Source organism: Aotus nancymaae, unplaced genomic scaffold, assembly GCF_030222135.1.
Source record: "Aotus nancymaae isolate 86718 unplaced genomic scaffold, 86718_ANA_hifiasm-v0.15.2.pri h1tg000010l, whole genome shotgun sequence".
Lineage (NCBI taxonomy): Eukaryota > Metazoa > Chordata > Mammalia > Primates > Aotidae > Aotus > Aotus nancymaae.
The window spans coordinates 30,421,945-30,442,692 of record NW_026988421.1 but is presented as its reverse complement, the minus strand read 5'-3'; the positions used below and the strand labels follow the sequence as shown (position 1 = coordinate 30,442,692).

At 39.0% G+C, this 20,748-nt stretch overlaps 2 protein-coding genes across 5 annotated transcripts in view; both read right to left on the bottom strand.

Moving 5' to 3' along the window:
- The window catches only part of ERLIN1 (ER lipid raft associated 1), a 38,933-nt gene extending 29,943 nt beyond the window's left edge, over positions 1-8,990 (bottom strand). The window contains exons 1-5 of one of the 3 annotated variants that reach the window (XM_012439532.2): positions 8,922-8,990; positions 8,473-8,596; positions 6,686-6,767; positions 2,264-2,310; positions 867-928 (exon numbers count right to left, since the gene is read on the bottom strand). In XM_012439532.2, coding sequence (XP_012294955.1) covers positions 867-928; positions 2,264-2,310; positions 6,686-6,767; positions 8,473-8,585 — 304 coding nt within the window. In that variant the 5' untranslated portion in view covers positions 8,586-8,596; positions 8,922-8,990. Of the gene's footprint in view, positions 1-866; positions 929-1,563; positions 1,673-2,263; positions 2,311-6,685; positions 6,768-8,472; positions 8,597-8,757; positions 8,826-8,921 lie in introns of those variants that run through there. The other 2 variants (XM_012439534.2, XM_021672949.2) reach the window with 2 other exon arrangements.
- A 2,409-nt stretch (positions 8,991-11,399) lies between these two features.
- CHUK (component of inhibitor of nuclear factor kappa B kinase complex) overlaps positions 11,400-20,748 on the bottom strand; it is a 41,006-nt gene continuing 31,657 nt past the window's right edge. Inside the window, exons 16-21 of one of the 2 annotated variants that reach the window (XM_012439531.2) lie at positions 20,273-20,322; positions 17,888-17,984; positions 17,447-17,594; positions 16,357-16,490; positions 13,923-14,025; positions 11,400-12,701 (exon numbers count right to left, since the gene is read on the bottom strand). In XM_012439531.2, coding sequence (XP_012294954.2) covers positions 12,672-12,701; positions 13,923-14,025; positions 16,357-16,490; positions 17,447-17,594; positions 17,888-17,984; positions 20,273-20,322 — 562 coding nt within the window. In that variant the 3' untranslated portion in view covers positions 11,400-12,671. Of the gene's footprint in view, positions 12,702-13,922; positions 14,026-15,538; positions 15,765-16,356; positions 16,491-17,446; positions 17,595-17,887; positions 17,985-20,272; positions 20,323-20,748 lie in introns of those variants that run through there. The other variant, XR_001105269.2, reaches the window with a different exon arrangement.

The following is a 20,748-nucleotide window of genomic DNA, read 5'->3' as shown; positions in this document are numbered from 1 at the left end:
TACAGAGTGAGACTCCATCTCAAAAATAAAATATAAAATAAAATAAAAGAAGAAAAAAATACAAAGGAAATGCTTAATCTCTAAAAAATACAATCCAAATGTACTTGATGGTAATATGCCTGCTCTCTACTCTGAAATCTTTTCACTATTTGTGCCTGTACCGGTGATGTGAAATTTATTATGATCTTGCATCCCAATAGATCTTTTTTTAAGTCTGTATTATGTCTTCTCAAGTAAAATTAAAACCCCAATGGCAAAAGCTATAATTTCATCTTTTTAAATTGTTCTCACCAAACAAAATATTCTGTACATACTAGACATGCCAGTTTTATTAACAAGCATACATATAAAATGGCACATCGTTCTTCAGGGCTTCTAATTCAGTTTTTGATTACAATAGTACCTACACCCACCCCATTTCTGTAGGTTTTCATCTTGTATCAAGAAAATGCTTTCCCCACACTGAAGCCTTCCAGACTGCTTTGCAAGTTACAGCAAATCTCAACCAGAAAATACTTCTCTTTGGTGGCAAATCAGTGTGGCCCAAGGAATTGATCAGTTACAGATTTCTAACACACAAGGAAATTCTCTCTCATCCTGACTGTATAAAATATGACTTTCCTATTCTAGAAATAACCAATGACCATCTTGCTCTTAGAAACACTAAGCTCAGAGAAAAGTAACTCATACAGTTGCAGAAAGTCAACTCTGTCCAGAACTTCTGACCTATTTTTGCCTCTATTCCTTAGAAATTTATTAATCAGTGATCAATGAAGTCAAAATATCCTTCTATTCCTCAGAGAATCTCTCAGCTATAAATCCTCTGGCAATAACTATAAAAACCACAGGGTTGATGGGTAACATACCTGCATAAGGAGCCAACATATTAACCACTTCTATTCGGTCAATATAGATCATGACCCCACCACTAAAAACAAAGAAAGGAAAAGAAGTGTGAACTACTAAAGGGAATCCATAAAACAGAGTTATAGATAGAGCTGGGGAGAAGATGATAATCAAACATATTAATAGTCACTTATTTAAAAGCATTTCTGTCCCTCTAGAGATGTCAATGTCTTTTGTACACCTGTAATATTTTAGGTTGGCCAGGCGCGGTGGCTCACGCCTGTAATCCCAGCACTTTGGGAGGCTGAGGTAGGCAGATCATGAGGTCAAAAGATCGAGACCATCCTGGCCAACATGGTGAAACCCCGTCTCTACTAAAAATACAAAAATTAGCCGGGTGTGGTGGCATGCGCCTGTAGTCCCAGCTACTCAGGAGGCTGAGGTGGAAGGATCACTTGAACCTGGGAGGCAAAGGTTGCAGTGAGCCGAGACTGCGCCACTGTGCTCTAGCCTGGCGACAGAGCAAGACTCCATCTCAGAAAAAAATTAAAAAAAAAAAAAATATATATATATATTATATATATATACACACACATATATATATGTTTTAGGTCATTTAAAATAGGTAATTTAAAAAATACCTTGAACTTCACATTCTTCTTTTGATACAACTCAATGCAGTGCTTATACCCTAGAAATAATTTGGGCCCTACTTGCCTTTCTTTCCCTAAACCTCTTTAGGACAGCAATTCTCAAAGTGAGGTCTTCAGACCACCAGTAGCAGCATCACCCAGGAACTTTTGTTAGAAATGCAAATTCTCAGGCCTCACTCCAGACCTACTGAATCAGAAACTCTAAATTAGATGGCATTTAACACGACAGATGAGAAGGTGAGATGATTAATTTTAAACTATGTTTTATTGAGCACCTATTCTGGGCCAAGTGCTGGGTTAGGCACTTCATATACAGTAATTCTAATCTTTACAATAACTCTGCAAGGTAGATTTTACTGCCTCTTATAAATGAGGAAACTAAGCTTTAAAGTGTCAATAAAGGCATCTGTTAGGGAAAGAGGTATATAGAAACTGTACTTTTTGCTCAATTTCACTATGAACCTAAAACTGCTGTAAAAAATAAAGTCTATTTAAAAAATAGTCAATAAAGCAGATGCAGCAGTGCTAATATACAGTTAGGTCTACTTGCTCTAAAACTCCAATTTTTTCAATAATACTCAAACCGTTAGTAAGATGGAAAAGCTCCTATTTGGAGATAGGCCTTTGCTCAAACAATGCTCAGATCAGAAATCCCCTCGGGTTAACTATTATGCCTATCTGAAAGATGTTTAAGTGATCACAGCTTTAGGAACAGAAACTCCATCTGAGCTAAAGGGAGGCTGGTAGGCAAAAAGAAAGCTTACCTTGTTCCACAAGGCACATTTTTAACTTCATCAGTTTGTAGTGTTGTCTAGGGAGGAAAAGATATCTCATCAACACTCAAGACACACATTGTCAAAAAACTACAGGTGCCAGAGGCAAATCTCTGCAGAGCTGCTAACAGTAAATGCAGCAGAGCCCCATCACAATTTCAGTTCCCAAAGATTAGTTCTCAGAATAGTCATTTCTTTTTGTATCCTAGTAGAAATGAAAGACTTGAGACAGAAAATATTTTACAGCAATTTTGTTTTTTGGAGACAGTTTTGCTTTGTCACCCAGGCTGGAGTACAGTGGTGCAATCTCAACTCACTGCAACCTCTATCTCCCAGGTTCAAGTGATTCTCGTGCCTCAACCTCCCAAGTAGCTGGGATTACAGGTATGTGTTACCACGCCCCAGCTAATTTTTGTATTTTTAGTAAAGGTGAGGTTTCACCATATTGGCCAGGCTGGTCTCGAACTCCTGGCCTCAAGTGATCCACCCGCCTCGGCCTCCCAAAGTGCTAAGATTACAGGCGTGAGTCACTTCGCCCGGTCTACAGCGAATGTTTGAATCAAGATGCACTAGGAAAGGTTCAGTGTTCAATCTGTTAATAAGTAGAAAACTTTCAGAGTCCCTTATCTGCCTGGAACTGGCCTGGGATTGTAAACAACACAGCTTGCTCACATGGATACTCTGTCTAGGACTCGTGCTCTGAACTTTGATTCCACTGCTAATATTACTATTAATGTTGAAGATAAAAGAGATTATATGCATACAAGTAGTCTACCACTCAAAGCTGCCCTTGAAGCCAACAGCAACCTTTCTTCTCTGAAGCTATGGTCAACAGTTTAGTTTAGTACCTAGTGATCTCTTACATGTCCTTTTCGGTTTCCTTTTTAATAGAAGTGCTACCACTAGTACTGCTTCCTCCTGGTGTACCAACAATCTGGTACTTAATTGCTTTGCCCATGTCACACCTTTGTTCAGATCCAGAATGAATTACTTCCTGCTGTACTCTAAGGCCTCAAATAGGTCAGCACCTAATGAGTGCATTCCAGACACACTGCATCTTATCAAGCAGAAAGCAAAGGAAAAAGGAAGTCTCTGTTTCCAAAGAGTTCACAATCCAGCACAGGACACAAAATCTTACAACGAAATCCGTTAACAGGTACAAAAACAAACAAACAAAAACATTATAAATTGAACTGGTAAGTGGTAAATTACAGACAGTAAAAAAAAATAGTAGTTTGAAAAGCTCTCTGAAGTGAAGGATTTATAAGCCAGGTCTAGAGTGGGAGAAGTAAGAACAGATGAGGCAGAAGAACATCTTAAGTTCAATAAATATTCAACTGAAATCCACACAGTTGAAGACAATCTGTGTACAGGTGAATGAAAGCAGATTGGCTTTCCTGGAGCAGAACGGACAATTTGGATGAAAGATGAAATTCTGACAGAGGCCATGGTGATATTAGATAAGGGGCCCTGAATGCTGGCTGGGGAGTTTGAGCTCTCTCTAGTTCACCTTAAATACAGTCACAAAATGAACTTTTCAAAAATATGTTTACTCAATTCCTTTTCTCATACGTGACGTAGTTCTCATTCTCCATCTTATATGGAGGCAAGAAAATCAGCTGGGAGGCTAAATAATTACTTTATTTAGATTAAGTCAGTAAAGGCCATGAAATTGAAAGCTGTCGATCCAGGGGATAAATAGAGGAAGGTGATGTAAAATTCGAGGAGGGGAAGAATAAAAAATACCTCTTAGGTTGAAAGATTAGAATGATGGTAAACATTAGTGGCAGTTCTAGGTACACTAAAGGGGACTGATAAAGAGACAAACTCTATTTATTTCCTTTAAAACATTATTTTCTCAGTATGATAGAAAAATTATTTAAAAAGTGAATCTACGGTTACTTTATGAAGGCTAAAGGTTTTCATGTAATTAAATATTGTTTTTTCTTCTTACATCATATATGGAACTTCACATTCATATACATTCCTTTCAATTGCCAAGTTTGTTAAACCATTTGTTTATCTGGACTATGTTTTCTAATATGGTCCAAAAATTTCTAAAAATAAATTTATGTCTTATTCTCCTAAGAACAGTTTTTGTTTTTGTTTTTTCTGGAGATGGAATCTTGCTCTGTCACCCAGGCTGGAGTGCAAGGGCACGATCTCGGCTCACTGCAACCTCCGCTTCCCAGGTTCAAGCGATTCTCCTGCCTCAGCCTCCCAAGTAGCTGGGATCACAGGCATGCTCTACCATGCCCAGTTAATTTTTGTATTTTTGTAGAGACAGAGTTTCACCATGTTGGCCAGGCTGGTCTCGAACTCTTGACCTCAAGTGATCTGCCTGCCTCAGCCTCCCAAAGTGCTAGGATTACAGGTGTGAGCCATCACACCCGGCCAAGAACACTTTTTAAATATGGTTTTATTAATATAAATCTTTCCTAGAATGTTACTGTTTCACACATAAAGAACATTCATATTTAGTCACATTGGCTGGCTCTAGCATTTAAAACTTTTTTGTGCTGCAAGTATTTTAGTTTACACTGAAATCTCTGTACTAATTTCATTTACTATATACAGTGTGTGTGTGTATGTATTTAGTAATAAACTATCTCATAAGAGATAGTTTATTACTATATACAATATCTCTTATGAGATAGTTTATTACTAAATACATACACACACACTATATACACAATTGAACTCCAAAATTTGTTTACTATTATCTATATCTCCTTTACTTACATATTTGCATCAGTATGACTTAACATACTAAGCATCATAAAGGCAGAGACAGATTTACCTGACTTTGAACAAGATCTATTTGTTACAGCCTTGCTTTTTTTTTTTTTAGAGAAACAGCCTTTTTTTTTTTTTTTTTTTTTTTTTAAAGAGACAGGGTTTTACCAGGCTGGTCTCAAACTCCTGGGCTCAAGCAATCCGCCTGCTTCAGCCTCCCAAAGTGCTGGGATTACAGGCATGAGCCACTGTGCCCAGCCTTAGAGCCTAGATTTTTAAGGGTCTAGTACTGCCATTGCTAATATTATTATAGATTGTTTGGGCTGTTGATGAGATCACGTAATTAAAACTCCTTTTTCCACAGAAGACTAACTGAAGTCTGTGACAGTTAAGCAATTTTTCCAAAGTCACGCCACCAACTGGTGACAACACCAGGTCCCCACATTCACTACACCACATTGCTTCCTGAGAAATCAGCTCAATTTAACAACTCCCACCATAAATAGAAAGCCAGAAATATGTGTTACTCCTGCCTTTAAGAAATCTGGAGCCTTTCTGGAAAGAAAACACACAAAAAACTTAGCAAACAATGCAAGACAACAATATTAAAGAAAATAAGACAAATGGCCAAAATTTACAATATAGACTTTAAGAGTTATAGATCAGAAGAGGAAGAATCTGGGACAAGCCTTTAAAAGCCTGGCAAGATTTAGACAGGAGAGAAGGAATGGAGAGTGAAATGGTAGATAAAGAAGTGACAACATGAACCAAGGAAAGAATGAATAAAATAAATATGGAAAAACAAGGAAATCAGTCTGACAAGGGGAAGAATACATTTCACTTCAATAGACACAATTCCTTCCCTAACCCATCTAAAAGGGGACAGGAAGAAAACCTAGGGGATTTAAGAATTTATAATTAAACTCTCACTTAGCAGGAAGCCTAGACATAAGATTACAAGATTAAATAACACAGAATTTTCCTAAGTCCTGAAAAATTAGCAGCAGATGGCAGACAAACTTCTGAATCCAAAGATTTATGATCACACTGGGCTTGCAAAAGTGGTCACAGCTTAATCCTAGTTTTGTTGTCTTGCTGTATTGAAAGATAATTTTTTTTATTGTCTCTCATGGCCAAGACACTTTTCAATGACCAGACACTTATTTCAAACATCCTGGGATGTCATCAAAATATAATATGCACTAAAGTTCTACATAAAATTGTGCTTAATGTACCAGGCAAAAAAAAAAATGAGGCAGAAAAGCTGTGTATAAAAATTTTGATCCTCCATATTAACAGTAGCCCAGGAGCCTGCCTCTATGGAAACCAAACACTGTTCTAAACCACATAATCACTGGTTTTTATGTCTATTTGTGTTCCTAATTTTTGCTTTTATTGTGATAGCAGCAACAGAAAATTTGCTACATACCACAATACAGATGGCAGAAGTCAGTCTTCCAAGTTGCCTGGTTCATACTTTTAACTCATTTCACGCAAGCGAGGTGGTTAAACATCATAACCTATGTTGTAACAACTGTACTCTGAACGTTAACTCCTGCATTTAAGTAAATACCACCACCTGCTTAAGCAATAGGGAAATCTATCTCTACCCACAAGTGTGGTAACTCCTGTCATACCTGTCTATCTGGTATGGGGGCTTCCCTAGGAATCACTCACCTGCACAGATCTGAACGTAGTAATGAAAGGCAACATGATATGATAGCCTGGTCCACTGGGGCTAGTTAGTAATGCTCCTCCCCTGCAAAAAGATGTTTCAATTTGACAAAATTATAAAAAGAGAAATTATCTTTCCAAATCTAAAGTGCTATAATAAATACTCACTCTTACTCATGCTACTGACCTACTAAAGCCTCACTAATATGAATTACTCATAATGAACAACTGCTTAAAATACCTCCACACCTAAAAAGGCAAAAAGATCAAATTGAATTGTCAATGTTACACCTTGTTTCATAAGCTCAACTAACCGTACCTCTGGGTCTCCAGCACTACTTTCAGGTTCAAAGGATTCTCCTTGGTCTTTAACCTTCTGAGAAATACTTGTTTAAAAAATTACAATGGCTTTTAGCAGAGGTAAATGTATCTACATTAACTGTACACAACAAGAACAAAATCAAAATATATAACACATTTAATCACCAGGTTGAGAACAAGACAACACAAACTTTGAAGTAAAGAGCAAATTTCTGAGGTTTATAATTCTTTCAATCTATCGGCAAGGTAATTAAAATACTGGGAACATAAAGTTTCTATATAGAAAACAAAAAAAATAGCATGAAAAGATGAAGGGTGGCAAGACTATTTAAATAGATAGGATAAGGGCTTGTTCACCAAATTCTGGAATGTGAGAACTAGGAAAGCAAGCCCTATAAGGAAATTATAAAAAGGAGGCATTTTGGGAGCAAATAAAACAGACGTTCTATTTTGCACCTTGTAAATTCACAGAACTTAGCTTCCTGTCTTGAAAATATAAACACGTTGGCAAAGTCATAATAACAAGAAAAGATGAACTGTTTTAGGTTCATCACTAATTCTTTGAGCCATTCGTTGAAATGTCCTTTCTCTGGTTTTACTATCAGAAAGTCAATGCTAAACTGGAAGGAAATCTGGGCTGATCTGTAATTTCTTATGCTAGAGGTCCGTCTGCTAAGATATACCACTAAAATGGTTCTTTTTCTAGGATTCTGGATGGATCTGAAAGAAATATCAGTTTTGAGGGATAAAAGAAAAAAGCAAAAATTTGACGTTCTTTTTCAATACACCATTATTCCAATTTCTCCACAAACTGGCCTCTCTCTTACTAGTCTATATCAAAAGGAACTTGTGTAATTAGGCTGAAGGAAAAGCTAAGCAGGCTCAACAAGAGAGCAACAGCTTCCATACCACTCCCGTCCCCGACCTGAACAGAAACAGTAAGGAGGGAGGAGAACGACCCATCGGTATTGTGCTTACGTCCCCGGAGGTGCAGGGATATAACAACCATCATGGTCATCACGGTGTTGTAAGACGTAACCAGACACTGGAAGCTTTTAAATGAAAAAGTCTAAGGAACAACCATAAACAGAACCAAATTTTCTGTACACCGTCTATAGCGGCAAACTAAAGCCTGTACAGTTGGACGAACTATAATTTATCCATGTCTTCAGTCAGAGGTACAATGACTACTACCTTTCTTCCTTCTTCATTTTTCTACAAATAAGATTGAGTTTGCTGTGTATAGACTCACTGTAAGGAGACTTAATCTCTGCAAAACGAACATAGCACTAAAACTGTCAGCACCTGGAGGGTGCTCCGCAAAAGCCCTCTTCGACCCCCGTGCTTTCCCTAGAGATGGGACGTGCGTCCCCGAACGCTGCAGAGGGAACAACTTCCCAGACTCCACTCTAACGGGAGTACCCTTTCTAGCTGCTCTAGTGCCCGAACTGACTGCACATGCCGCTCACCTGTAGTACACAGCCAGGTGGCCCTCCTCAATCTTGTGGATGGAGGCGTAGAGCAGGACAACCACCAACCCCACCACTGCAGCCACCAGAACCCGGGCTTGAGTCATATTCATCCTAGTTCCTCCTGGGAGCGGGAGAAAAGGACCCTCAGTCCCGTGAGTGACAGGTCCACCCCCTCCAGTTTCCACCCTCTCCCTCCGGAAACTTGGCGCTCTCTAGCAGCCTGAGCCGGGGAGTCCAGTGCCCCAGTCCCCTCATTCTTTCCTCCTGGCGGAGCCCGCTGACCCCTTGCCAACTTCTCCGCCCCAGGCGGCCAGAGGGCCGCCCCTGCTTGGTGAGCTTCCTGTCACCCCCTCTCCCAAGGGTCGCTCCCCGGCAGAAGGTACTGAGAAGGAGTCCAGCCGCAGGCTTGGGAGGAAAGCCGATCCCTCGGCCGCGCCGCGCCTTACCGATCAGTGACGCATCGCCCCCGCCCGCACGTGCAGCCGACTCCCGGGCCGAGCCAACAGCCGCCAACAGCCGGCCCCGCCCACTCGCCCAGCACTGCGGCTGCGCGGGGACGCACAAGGCGTAGCCCTGGTCCGCGACTAGTGAGACGGGGAGCGCACGGGACAAAATTCTCCCAGCCGCGCGGCCGCGCAGGCTCCCTTGAAGGCAAGTTGCTTTCTTTTCTGTACACTGCTAGTTAACTGTTGGGAAGAGGACAGCCGGGGGTCTGGAGTGAGCAGCGAAGCAGAGAAAAGGAGAGGGCCTTTCGGACAAGAGACTGGTCGGTTCGTTCTTGTGCAGAGAACCCACTCGCTCACTCTCAAGCGGTAGCTGTTCGGTTTATTTGTCCTTTTGCGGTATATGCGGAGCCCCACTGTGTGGCACGCACCTGCTTCCGGCACAGATCCTGCACTTCAGAAGCAACCAAACTTGTTGCAAGTAAAGTGCTGTGAAAGTTACGAAGAGAAAGATGTTAAATATAACTGCATCACTCTCTCGCTTGTGTTCCTATTATGTGCTAGAATTCTGGTCCAGTGAGGGCTTTATGAAGGCCATCCTGACAATAGGAACAGAATTGCTAAGCACATGGGGCGGGTAGCGGAGGACCGTCCTCCAGGGAGACCAATGTAAGTACTTCAGTTTCCTTGAAGGCTTGTGTGATGGTAAGGAGTGCTATGGTAGCCGTCACTACATATTCTTCTTTCGTTTTACATTCTAAACCATGTGCACATATTGCCAAAAATAAAAAAGGCAAGGAAAAAGGTTTAGGTGGGAGATAGATGAATACAAGAGAAATTAAGGGCATTAATGGTGTAAGCCTTGAAAGGCTAGAGGTGGAACCATACTGGACAAGGTAGACTAGGGTTGGAAAATCCTCTAACCCAACGGACGGGTGGGTTTGTGGGGGAGCGTGTGGGGAATCGTTTCGGGATGAAACTGTTACACTTCAGAACATCAGGCATTAGTTAAGATTCTCACAGGGAGACCGCAACCCTCGCATGCGCAGTTCACAATAGGGGTCGCGCTTCTATAAGAATCTAATGCCATGAGCTAATCTGATAGCAGGCAGAGCTCAAGGCGATAATGCTCGCTCGACCGCTGCTCACCTCTTGCTGTCTGGCTAGGTTCCTAGCAGGTCACTGTATGGTACTGGTCCCACGGCCCAGGGCTTGGGGACCCCTGCACTCTTGCGTAGGGAAATATGGGAAAGCAGTGCTTTAAGACCAATGAATCTACAAAACGGCTGAAAGTGGAGACAGACTATTGGCAAGGGAGCCAGGTGGTTAGGAAACTGCAGGCCTAAGGTTACTTAACAGTGGAAGTCAGAAGAGGTAAAGAGAAATAAATTCGTCTTCATTAAAGCAAGCCTTCCCAGACCACTCTGTCCACACCCTTCAATAAGTACACTTACCTGTCTCATTCGATTTTTATTACCTAGGAATGTCTGGGACCTTAATTGTTCCAGATGAATGGTATTTGCAGAGCTTAGCTATTTTAACTTACAAAAAGCAAAAAGAATGGAAAATAACTTGCTTTATACACTGTTTTCTGTAGACATTCTTAGTTTTTCATAATACTGCTTAAAGAATGAAATGTATACAATTCACAACTGCCATTCCCCTCTGAAAAGTTGTTACCCAACAAAAAATAGTGGTCCAACTCATGCATCAAAAGCAAGTTTGGGGATCCCACTATGATAGTCTGTTCTGACTCACACCATCTGCCCAAATTATATAGATCAGGCTGCCCTGACATAACCCCAGCCACACACCATCAGCAGCCCCCACCCTATAGCAAATCCTTTACCAATATTAAAATATTTAGAAAATGCATGACCACTTCATTACAAAGGCATGATTTATTATGTGAAAAAAAAGAAAAAAAAATGAAAATGCATGACCATTGGAAAAAATCCTTAATAATTGCAATGTTTAGATGGCTTGTAATGTTTAGACTCCCAGATGAGCACTTTTACTGTACTGCCTATGTTGTTTCTGATCTTGCCATCTAGCTTAATATCCTCCAAGTAACAGGTATCCAATAAGTGTTTATTATTAGCATCTTCTAAAACTAGGGAAACGAGAGAGACTGCCTATTACAACAGCTGACAAACAGTGGTATCTGATGACTAAAAAATTTGGTTGACTAGGAAAATGATACCACTAGCAAAAATGGGGATGGTGGGACTGTGACATCAGTTTATAGGGCAAGATACGAGCATGTTTTTTAGATGTAGATAGTGGTGACAGGACATCTCAGAGGAAAACACTATTAAAGAAGTTGCCCAGTACTGCCTTTACCGTAAGTCTTGTTATTCCTAAGGAAGGTACAGTTATTCTGTGCTCTAATTACGCTTTATGGAACCTTCATATTTTCCTAAGCCATATTCAACTGTTTTATTATAATCTGATTTTTATAAGGAATAGAGATCCAAAAAGTAATTTAAAAACCATTTAATACACAAAGTGGTGAAAAACTGTTAGAATATAAAAGCATTTCACATTTTTTGAGACAGATAATATCTTCTAAATTACTTAACAGATGATAGAGGTCCACAGTCCTTTATCTGAAACCCTTCGGGCAAGATGTTTCAGAATTAAGAAGTTTTAGATTTTAGAAAGGTAATTTTGTGCATATAACATACTACATTAACCAGCCCTCATCAGAGACTGGCAGCACACTCCCCCGCAAATCATCAAGCAGCAAAAACACATTTCCAACATGTATAGCAACAACTTCCATAGGTTTGGGGACAGTGAACAAGTGACAAGTCATTCTGTTAACTAAATGGGATAAAAAGATTCAAGGTCAGTTCAGAGTAGATTGCAAGAAAATAAGTTTTGTCACCAAGCTTATGGAAACCTTGTTTTCAGAGCTTTTTGGATTTTGGAATTACAATTATAGATAAAGGAGTGCAGACCTTTGTAAATTTGTATAACAAGACATGAAAAATTGTTTAAACAAATAACTCATTTTTACAAATGAAAAAACATGTAGCTTTCAAATACATTATAAATTAACAGGCATCTTCTCTTTGATATTATTAAATGTACATCTTAAATACATATACACATAACAACATGATTTATGAAAGCCAACTAACAGGAGCAGATACACACTCCCTTCAGTCAGAAGGGGATACTGTTAAATTTTCTGTAGAATTTAAAATGATTACACCAACTCCTTATGATGCCAGGAAGAGCACCTGTTGAGTGCAACATAAGGAGGTAGAATTTATTCTTCGAGAAAGGTAACTTTACTTGTGAGCAGCCTTTTTAGAAAAAACAGGTAGACAACTTTTATTTAAAATGCCTATTAGTTCAAGTTTTCTTCTCTGTATACAAAATTACATTTGGCCTTACGCCTTAAAGTTAAAACTAATACACAGAAGGTATTTTTACAGTTAAATAAGTCATGTTTTACCAAGATTAAAGACAAATGTGTCATGATGATGCTCCTGAATAGCTGTGGTATTAAAACAAACCTACTGATTTTTTTTTTAATAAATTCCTGTTTAGAGGCTTAAATTACTCAAAAATGTTCTAGTTGTAAAATCATGTTCTTCTGATCATAGTAGAAATGTAGTTTCTGTTCAAAGCCATTTCTTCCTTTGACTGATGTCTGAAGAATGGTTTCATGCGGGAAAAACACATTTCCAACATGTATAACGACAACTTCCATAGGTTTGGGGAGAGTGAAGAAGTGACAAGTCATTCTGTTAACCAACTCCAATCAAGACTCTAAAACCAGGCAGGAAAAAGTTACACTTAGATGTTGACTGTAAGTGATAAGTATATAGGTGTTCATTTTTGTAAGTTTTCTGTATGTTTGGACATTTTATAATCAAAAATTGAAAAATCATTTCATTTATACCTTATTTCCTAATTTAAAGAAAACATTTCAGTTTTTTTCATAAATATTTGAAGCAAACAATTATTTTTTTCTTTCTTTTTTTTTTTTTTTAAGAGAGCAGGGTCTTGCTATATTGCCAAGCTGGAGTGCAGTGGCTATTCACAAGTCCAATTATAATGCACTACAGCCTTGAATTCCTGGGCTCATGCAATCCTTCTGTCTCAGCCTGCCTAGTAACTAGGACTACAGGTGCATGTCACCATGCCTGGCCGTCATTATTCTTTATTTATTTATTTTTTCTTGAAACAGGGTCTTACTCTGTCACCAAGGCTGGAGTGCAGCCTGAAATTCTTGGACTCAAGCGATCCTCTGCCTCAGCCTCCCAAGTAGCTGGGAACACAGGCGTGTGCCACCACACCTGACCAATTTTTATATTTTTTGTAAATACAGGGTTTCACCACGTTGGCCAGGCTGGTCTCAAACTCCTGGGCTCAAGCAATCCACCTGCCTTGGCCTCCCAAAGTGCTAGGATTACAGGCATGAGCCACCATGCCTGGCCACTGCTATTTTTCTTAATGAAAGAGGAAATATACAGAACTGACATTAAGACTAAATGCAGCAAAAATTGATTCAGTAAACATTTTATTGTAATTTCTCCAAGTTTTAACAAATCAGTGGTTCATAGTAACCAAATCTTAATACACACTTTTATTATTACAACTATATTAACATAATTTATTTTCTATTTGGGAGGTAGCACATCTGAATTAAAGTACAAGTCCCATCTTAATGGAGAAAATTGATTGCTGAAGCAAAAAAGTACAGTAAAAACCATTCAATTTCAGTGGTTACATTGTGAAGAAAACTTACCATTCATTTAATTTGACCAAAAATGCTATTATGGAAGATAACTGATGACATAATCCTAGTATATCCCTGAGTAACAGCAGATAAGGATTTAAGGTTGAGGATATTCTTCAAATGCTCTTTCCTCTGAGTTCTTCTATTTCCCACATGCATCCCAAATGCCAGATACAGCTAGCAAGGAAAGTTAAACCTTTTGCACCCAACATAGCTAAAACAGGCACCCATATCCACACAAAACTTACCATCATACTACTGCCCTGTTCTTCCTCATTTGCCTCATGAATAATAGTGCTTAAAAGGTCAAGGCAGTTCAAATTTTCTTCTATCATTTGTGCTGAAGTCTCCCTGTGAGATGAAAGAACAAAGCCTTTTCAAATTCAGCAAGAGCATATGAATTTCCTCTACTTTCTAGTCTTCTAGGTCAGCATGATCACCACCCTTCCTGAACCCAGGACCCCAATGCAGTTGACTCCTGTAGTCTTTAGTTTCCTCATCCCTCCCTACAGAGGCAGAATCCTGTTTACACCAAGCTGCTGCCTCTGCCTCCACCTAACTCTAATGATAAGAAATCCACAATAACTCCAATCTGACTTTCCTCTGAAACGTAAGAGGCACTTATGTACAACTTGTTTTACCCCTGAAAATGTTAACTAAGGAGGAAAAAAATCCTTGTGGCAAAGACAGATGAAATACCTCTTTTTGTTTCTAAGTATTTCTCTTTCCTTAAAAGTAGTAAAAACACCAGCATGCTTACTTCACAGACACAAATGTAGGGGAAAAGAGGAAAAAAGTACAATCTGTTCTGTAGAGATCACAGGAAGTGAAAAACTCATTGGAAACTACAGACGATAGCAATGAAACAAAACAAGCAAGCTGATTCCTGAGGACAGCAAAAGAAAATAGTGTGGTGGGGGAGCTACCCAGAACCAAGTGAGTGTCCCCAGAGGTTCATATTTGAAGACAATCCTGATTCTGGTTTCTACCTTCATGCTTTCCTCTTCCATATGACCTCTATCTTCTCCCCTTACCAACCCTCAATACCCTAAGAGTCCGTTTTAGGCCATGGACGATAGCCACTGTTAGCTTAGAATGAAATTCTGATTCAGCTCTCATCGAACAGATGGAAAAACCATGGTCAAACAGTTCCCAATCCTTGGTAGTTAGGTACCACAGGCACATTATGATTGAAATCAATTTTCCTTTACAGTGTATTCCAGCCGGATGTGGTGGCTCACGCCTGTAATCCCAACACTTTGGGAGGCCGAAGTGGGTGGATTACTTGAGGTCAGGATTTCAAGACCAGCCTGGCCAACACGGTGAAACCCTGTCTTTACCAAAATACAAAAATTAGCCGGGTATGGTGGCACACACCTGTTAATCCCAGCTACTCAGGAAGCTGAGTCAGGAGAATTGCTTGAACCTGGGAGGCAGAGGTTGCAATGAGCCAAGACTGCGCCACTGCACTCTAGCCTGGGTGACAGAGCAAAACTCCACCTCAAAAAATAAAAATAAAATAAAATATAACGTATCCCTTCTAGAAAAATGCATTGAAAATATCTGTCAGATATACTTTTCTGACAGATTGTCAGAAAACACCTCAAATTGGAAATTACCTGTATTATGGTGACATCTGCAAACATTAGCATCCACTAAAAAACCTAAATGCCTTTAATAAAGGCAAAAAAGTAAGTAAAATATTAAATTTTACTTCCTTCAACTCTGATTACTGGAATATTTTATAAAGTCTATGTATTCAATTATAGCCTATGCTGCAGTTGTAGATGTACTGCATTGGGCCACATGTATAATGACCCCAAGATATACCCTGATACTTGCTTTCTTTAAAAAAATAAAATACCTGATATCAGCTTGCCTTCCTGCCATGTGCTTTTCTCTCATAAAAGCAGAGTACAGAATGTGCAATTCCTGAGCAGTGATGTAACATGGCTGCACTTCTGCAAAACTAATTATGGGCAGAGCTTCCAGGAAATGCTGGTGCTGTAGAAGCCTCCATGAGTTGTGAGAAAAGCGACAATACACAAGCTAGCAAAGAGTCACTGGCTTTGGATACGGCACATCTTATGCTGAGAAAATAACAGAAATGGATAGTCATTCAGCTTTTAGCAAAAGAGTAGAAATTAATAAAATATAGGGCTTGGAATTTGAGTTCTTACTTGTAAAACTGATTTAAAGCACTGAAAGTCTTATGTTAGAAATACAAAGTTATAAAATAGAACTCAAAAATTTATTAGAAGAGTAATATGATAAATGGTATTTGCAAAATGATAAATGCAAAATGATAGCATACTTTCTCATAGAGATAAATGTTAATGAAGGAGTAAGGTTTGAGTAAAAGAAAGTAATAAGCCAGTAAGAGAAAGGACTTAGAACTTGGATTGAGCTAATAATAAGCAACATTTGCAAAACATTTAATTCACAAGCACTTTATATACATTGTCTAATCTAATTTCTACAGCGGTTCTATGAGACATTCCTGTTATACAGGTGAGGAAATATGGACATCAAAAAAGTCAAGTAAGTTGCCTAAGATTATTAGAAACGGATAGTCAAGACTCAACCCTTGTCTGAACACACAAAGACTACCTTAACAACTATTGCCTCATTCCTATACACTGCTATGAAAACACAGCTATCTATTGTACAAAGTGAACCCACCCATCTTGAGGAGTTACCACACAAGACAAAGAATGATTATGTTCTGTTGAAGTTGGGGGCAGCCATGCTGATGTCTGAGGGGTTACTGCACCTTCTAGACTGGATCCCACAAGGGACCGGGCAGAACTCTGTGTCTGAAAGAAAAGAAAAAAAAACATCAGAAGATTATAGGCAAGCATCTCTGTTGGTTCACACAATTTCTTTTTTTTTTTTTTATTGCATTTTAGGTTTTGGGGTACATGTGAATAACATGCAAGGTTGTTGCACAGGTGCACATGTGGCAGTATGATTTGCTGCCTCCCTCCCCTTCACCTATATCTGGCATTTCTCCCCATGCTATCCCTCCCCAACTCCCCACCCCCCCCACTATGCCCCCTCCCCCGCAACAGACCCCCGTGTATAGTGCTCCCCTCCCTGTGTCCATGTGTTCTCCTTGTTCAACACCCGCCTATGAGTGAGAACATGTGGTGTTTGATTTTGTGTTCTTGTGTCAGTTTGCTGAGAATGATGTTTTCCAGGTTCATCCATGTCCCTACGAAGGATGTGAACTCCTCCTTTTTAATGGCTGCATAATATTCCATGGTGTATATGGGTTCACACAATTTCTTACCATATTCCTAAGGCTTACATTTCCATTACTACATAACGCACAACCAGAGTATTTCAGTACAAAACTATTCCCACCTTTACAGACCATTGGTAACCTCTCGTTGGCCCCCTTCTTCATTGACTAAAACCAGATGTATCTACTCTTCTTATACCATTTTAGTTGAAGAAAAGAAAAAAACCCAGTTGAATAGATAGTCAGTTTCATCATCTAGTCAGGTACATCTATCCGCAAGTTGAGCTGGAATACCACAGTGGTCAAGGGCTAAGAGTATAACAATAGAGAAACTGGAAAGGAGAGATGATAATGAAGTCCTGCATCTCAATTTTTGCTAGTTTGGACACCAAGCAAGGAACGTGGACTTCATCCCAACACAAAATACACATGTCTTCAAGAGGCCCACCTCATGCTGATAAAAAATCCCCTTTGCAGGGGCAATAGCAACTGAATGTCAAATTAAATAATTCATTAATAATTACTTACACAGGCAATTTTAAGGAGATGCCATATTTCTTTCTGCCTTTTTCCCTGCATGAACATGACAGTATTGTCAGCTTCTTTGATGTTACTGAGGGCCACTTCCACCTTAGGGAGTAGATCAATAATCTTCTGCTTACAGCCCAACAACTTGCTGAAGAGATTAAATCAGTGTCAGATACTTACACATCTCCCATGGTTGTATACCATATTCCCAAAACCCAGCTGAGGAAATGAACCACAATCAGCATCAGATTTAACAACTGATCTCCAAAATACTGCATATGAAAGGACATATAAATGCACATAGCTATGGCCAAGCTACCCAGGGTACTCTCAGAATTATTCTTGGGTAAGTATACTTTACCAAATAGGGCTTTTGTACTTTGAGAGGAACAAGGTAAACATATCCTGGTTTTTCAGTAGGAAATGAAGCAATTTTCCTACCTTAAATGACCAAACAGCTCCTTGAGCACACGGTCCTGACTCTGCACAGTGTGTACAATGATTTTCACCATCTCTGTGCTGTCACTGTAGGAGTGATCTATAAAAGACATCAGTCAGTGGATATAACCTTTCTTCTATAACATATCTGCCTCCAAACAAAAAAATTCCTCAAAAATCCATGAAACTGTGAAACTAATTTTAATAAACATCTCCATTTAAATTAAAAATTGGTTTAAGATAAAATATTTAAGATTACCTGTAAATAAATTCTAGTCATATATAAAAAATAACGTTTGTATGTGTATAATGTATATACAAATTTATCAGTAAGAGACCTTAGTTGCCTGTGCTTGAGAAGAATAATCTTGGCTGTCTTTAACCCATACTAACCCAAGCCCCAGACACAAATGCAGCCTCTGGCCAAGAGAACAATTTTTCTTGAATGACTGACCACATATTTACAAACAGTAGGACAATTCATCAAACTTTCATTGCCTAAAAAAAGGAGGCCCTTGAACTAGGTTGCTTGGAATTTCATGTTTATCCATCTGTTTACAGCCCATAAAAAACTTTGAAAAAAAGTCACTGAAACCAAATCTGATACACCAGTAAAGGGACCTGTAGACATCTTGAAAGTTCCATCTGAGGGCAGTGTGACATCTTAAAGCCACTGGCAGCAGACAGATACCCTCAAATGGGATAACTGTTGGTCACAGTGAGTTCTACAGTTTATAATATCATTAATCGTTATATTTCAGAAAATGGCTAAAGGAGCTGAAAGTTGATCATAATTTTCCCATTTAATCCTCACAGCAGTCCTGTGAGAAGGCTACTTTTGTTACCCCCATTTTACCAAAAAGGAAATTATGAAAGGAACATCAAAGGAGGTTTTAAAAAGTTGTGTCCTTTGTTATCACTCCAGAGACCTCCCCCATAACCCAACTTTATTCCCCACACATCTCTGTTATCCCACCAATAATCAAATGGAAGGTCCAAAAAGGTTCTTCTCTAAACAGAATTTCTTCCTAAATACCATGGACCAAGCCCAAGAGCTTTCTCATATAACTAGCTCTTTTAGATAGTCAAAGCCCTCAGAACTTTAGCCTTCTCCAACACAGAGGATGAAGAAAGTTGGTTTTTACCATTTTCAGTTGAACAAGAGATATAAGTCAACTCTAAGCTAGAAAAGACAACAAGGCCATAATTCAAGTATGATTATATAATAGGCCCCAATGACACAGACACAATCTTGTTACAACCAGTTTGTCACTCAAGGTGATACTCAAAGCTACCTGGATAGCAAATTTATTTTTGAGCTTCATACCTCAAAGTTTTTAAAAATATAACCTAAACAAATGTTATCATTGTGTATCTGCAGTATCTGATTCATTAGCCAGAAGACTGGGAGTCTGATTATTATTATTATTTTTTTTTTTTTTTTTTTGAGATGGAGTCTAACTGTCGCCCAGGCTGGATTGCAGTGGCACAATCTTGGCTGACTGCAACCTCTGCCTTCCTGGTTCAAGCGATTCTCCTGCCTCAGCCTCCAGAGTAGCTGGGATTACAGGCCTGCACCACCACACCTGGCTAATTTTTGTATTTTTAGTAGAGGCAGGGTTTCGCCATATTGGCAAGTCTGGTCTCAAACTCCTGCCCTCAAGTGATCCACCCACCTCAGCCTCCCAAAGTGCTGGGATTACAGGCATGAGGCAACATGGCTGGCTGAGAAATACTGATTAAAGAAAAAGAATTGGACTTGTTCTATTTGAAATCTTAGATTTTAATATTTTACTCTAGCTACAACAACTCCTATCACTTAAATCACTATTTTGTTTACATCTTCAACCTTTATATCCTCTTCTTCCAGCAGCAAAATCCTAAACTTGGATTAATCCAACCATCTGCTTATTTTTTTATTTTTAGTAGAGATGGGGTTTCACTATGTTGGCCAAGCTGGTCTCAAATTCCTGACCTCAAGTGATCCGCCCACCTGGGCCTCCCAAAGTGCTGGGATTACAGGCGTGAGCCACCACAACTGGCCCAATCTGTCTAATCTTAAGCAATACTTGTTTTTCCCATCTTTCTAAACATTTTCTTGCTGCTTCTTCCTCTTCGAGTTGCTTTTTTCTATATTCCATTCTTTCTTTTCACTTCCCCTTCTAAAATTTTTCTACCTCACTTTCTCTGTAACTTTATCTTCCTAATCTCCTAAATTCTCACAAACTTAAAGCTTATTATACCATGTCTCAATGGCAATACCTAAACTGGAATTTATTCTGCAGCTTTAAGAAAATTTTTAACTTAAAAATTTTAAATCCCCCACATTTGTTAGGCTAGTGATGGTTACCTAAAATGCCTTCAAGCACTGTGACAGAAGTGTCTTACCTGAAGGTCTGTGTTTTAACTGCTTATATAGATCAATGGCACGCTGTTCCCTATAAAAGAGAAAACATTCTCTGATATGTGAAGGTAATGTAATGACTTCAGTAATCTACAACTTGAAACGATATTATTTGAATAATGAACCCATTTTAAAGCAAGTTCATATTGCCAATGAGTATTTCACAGAACATTTTATTGAGTAATAAGAACTATACAAGTTCTTAAAATACCATGAGGATATCTCTGAACCAGAGACACTTAAACAGACAAAAATTATGGCCTATAATTAGAGAAAAAATCTAAAGTTTTTAATCCAGACACTTTAATTCAGAAAAAATCTGAAGTTTTAGGGCATTTGAGACTCAATACCTTGGACCAGAGGTACAGTAAGTAGGGAAATAGCTTGTAACTTGATTATACTTGGAAAATTCTTAACACTCATATGACATAAATGATTTTATTAAAAACCAAAAAAGACC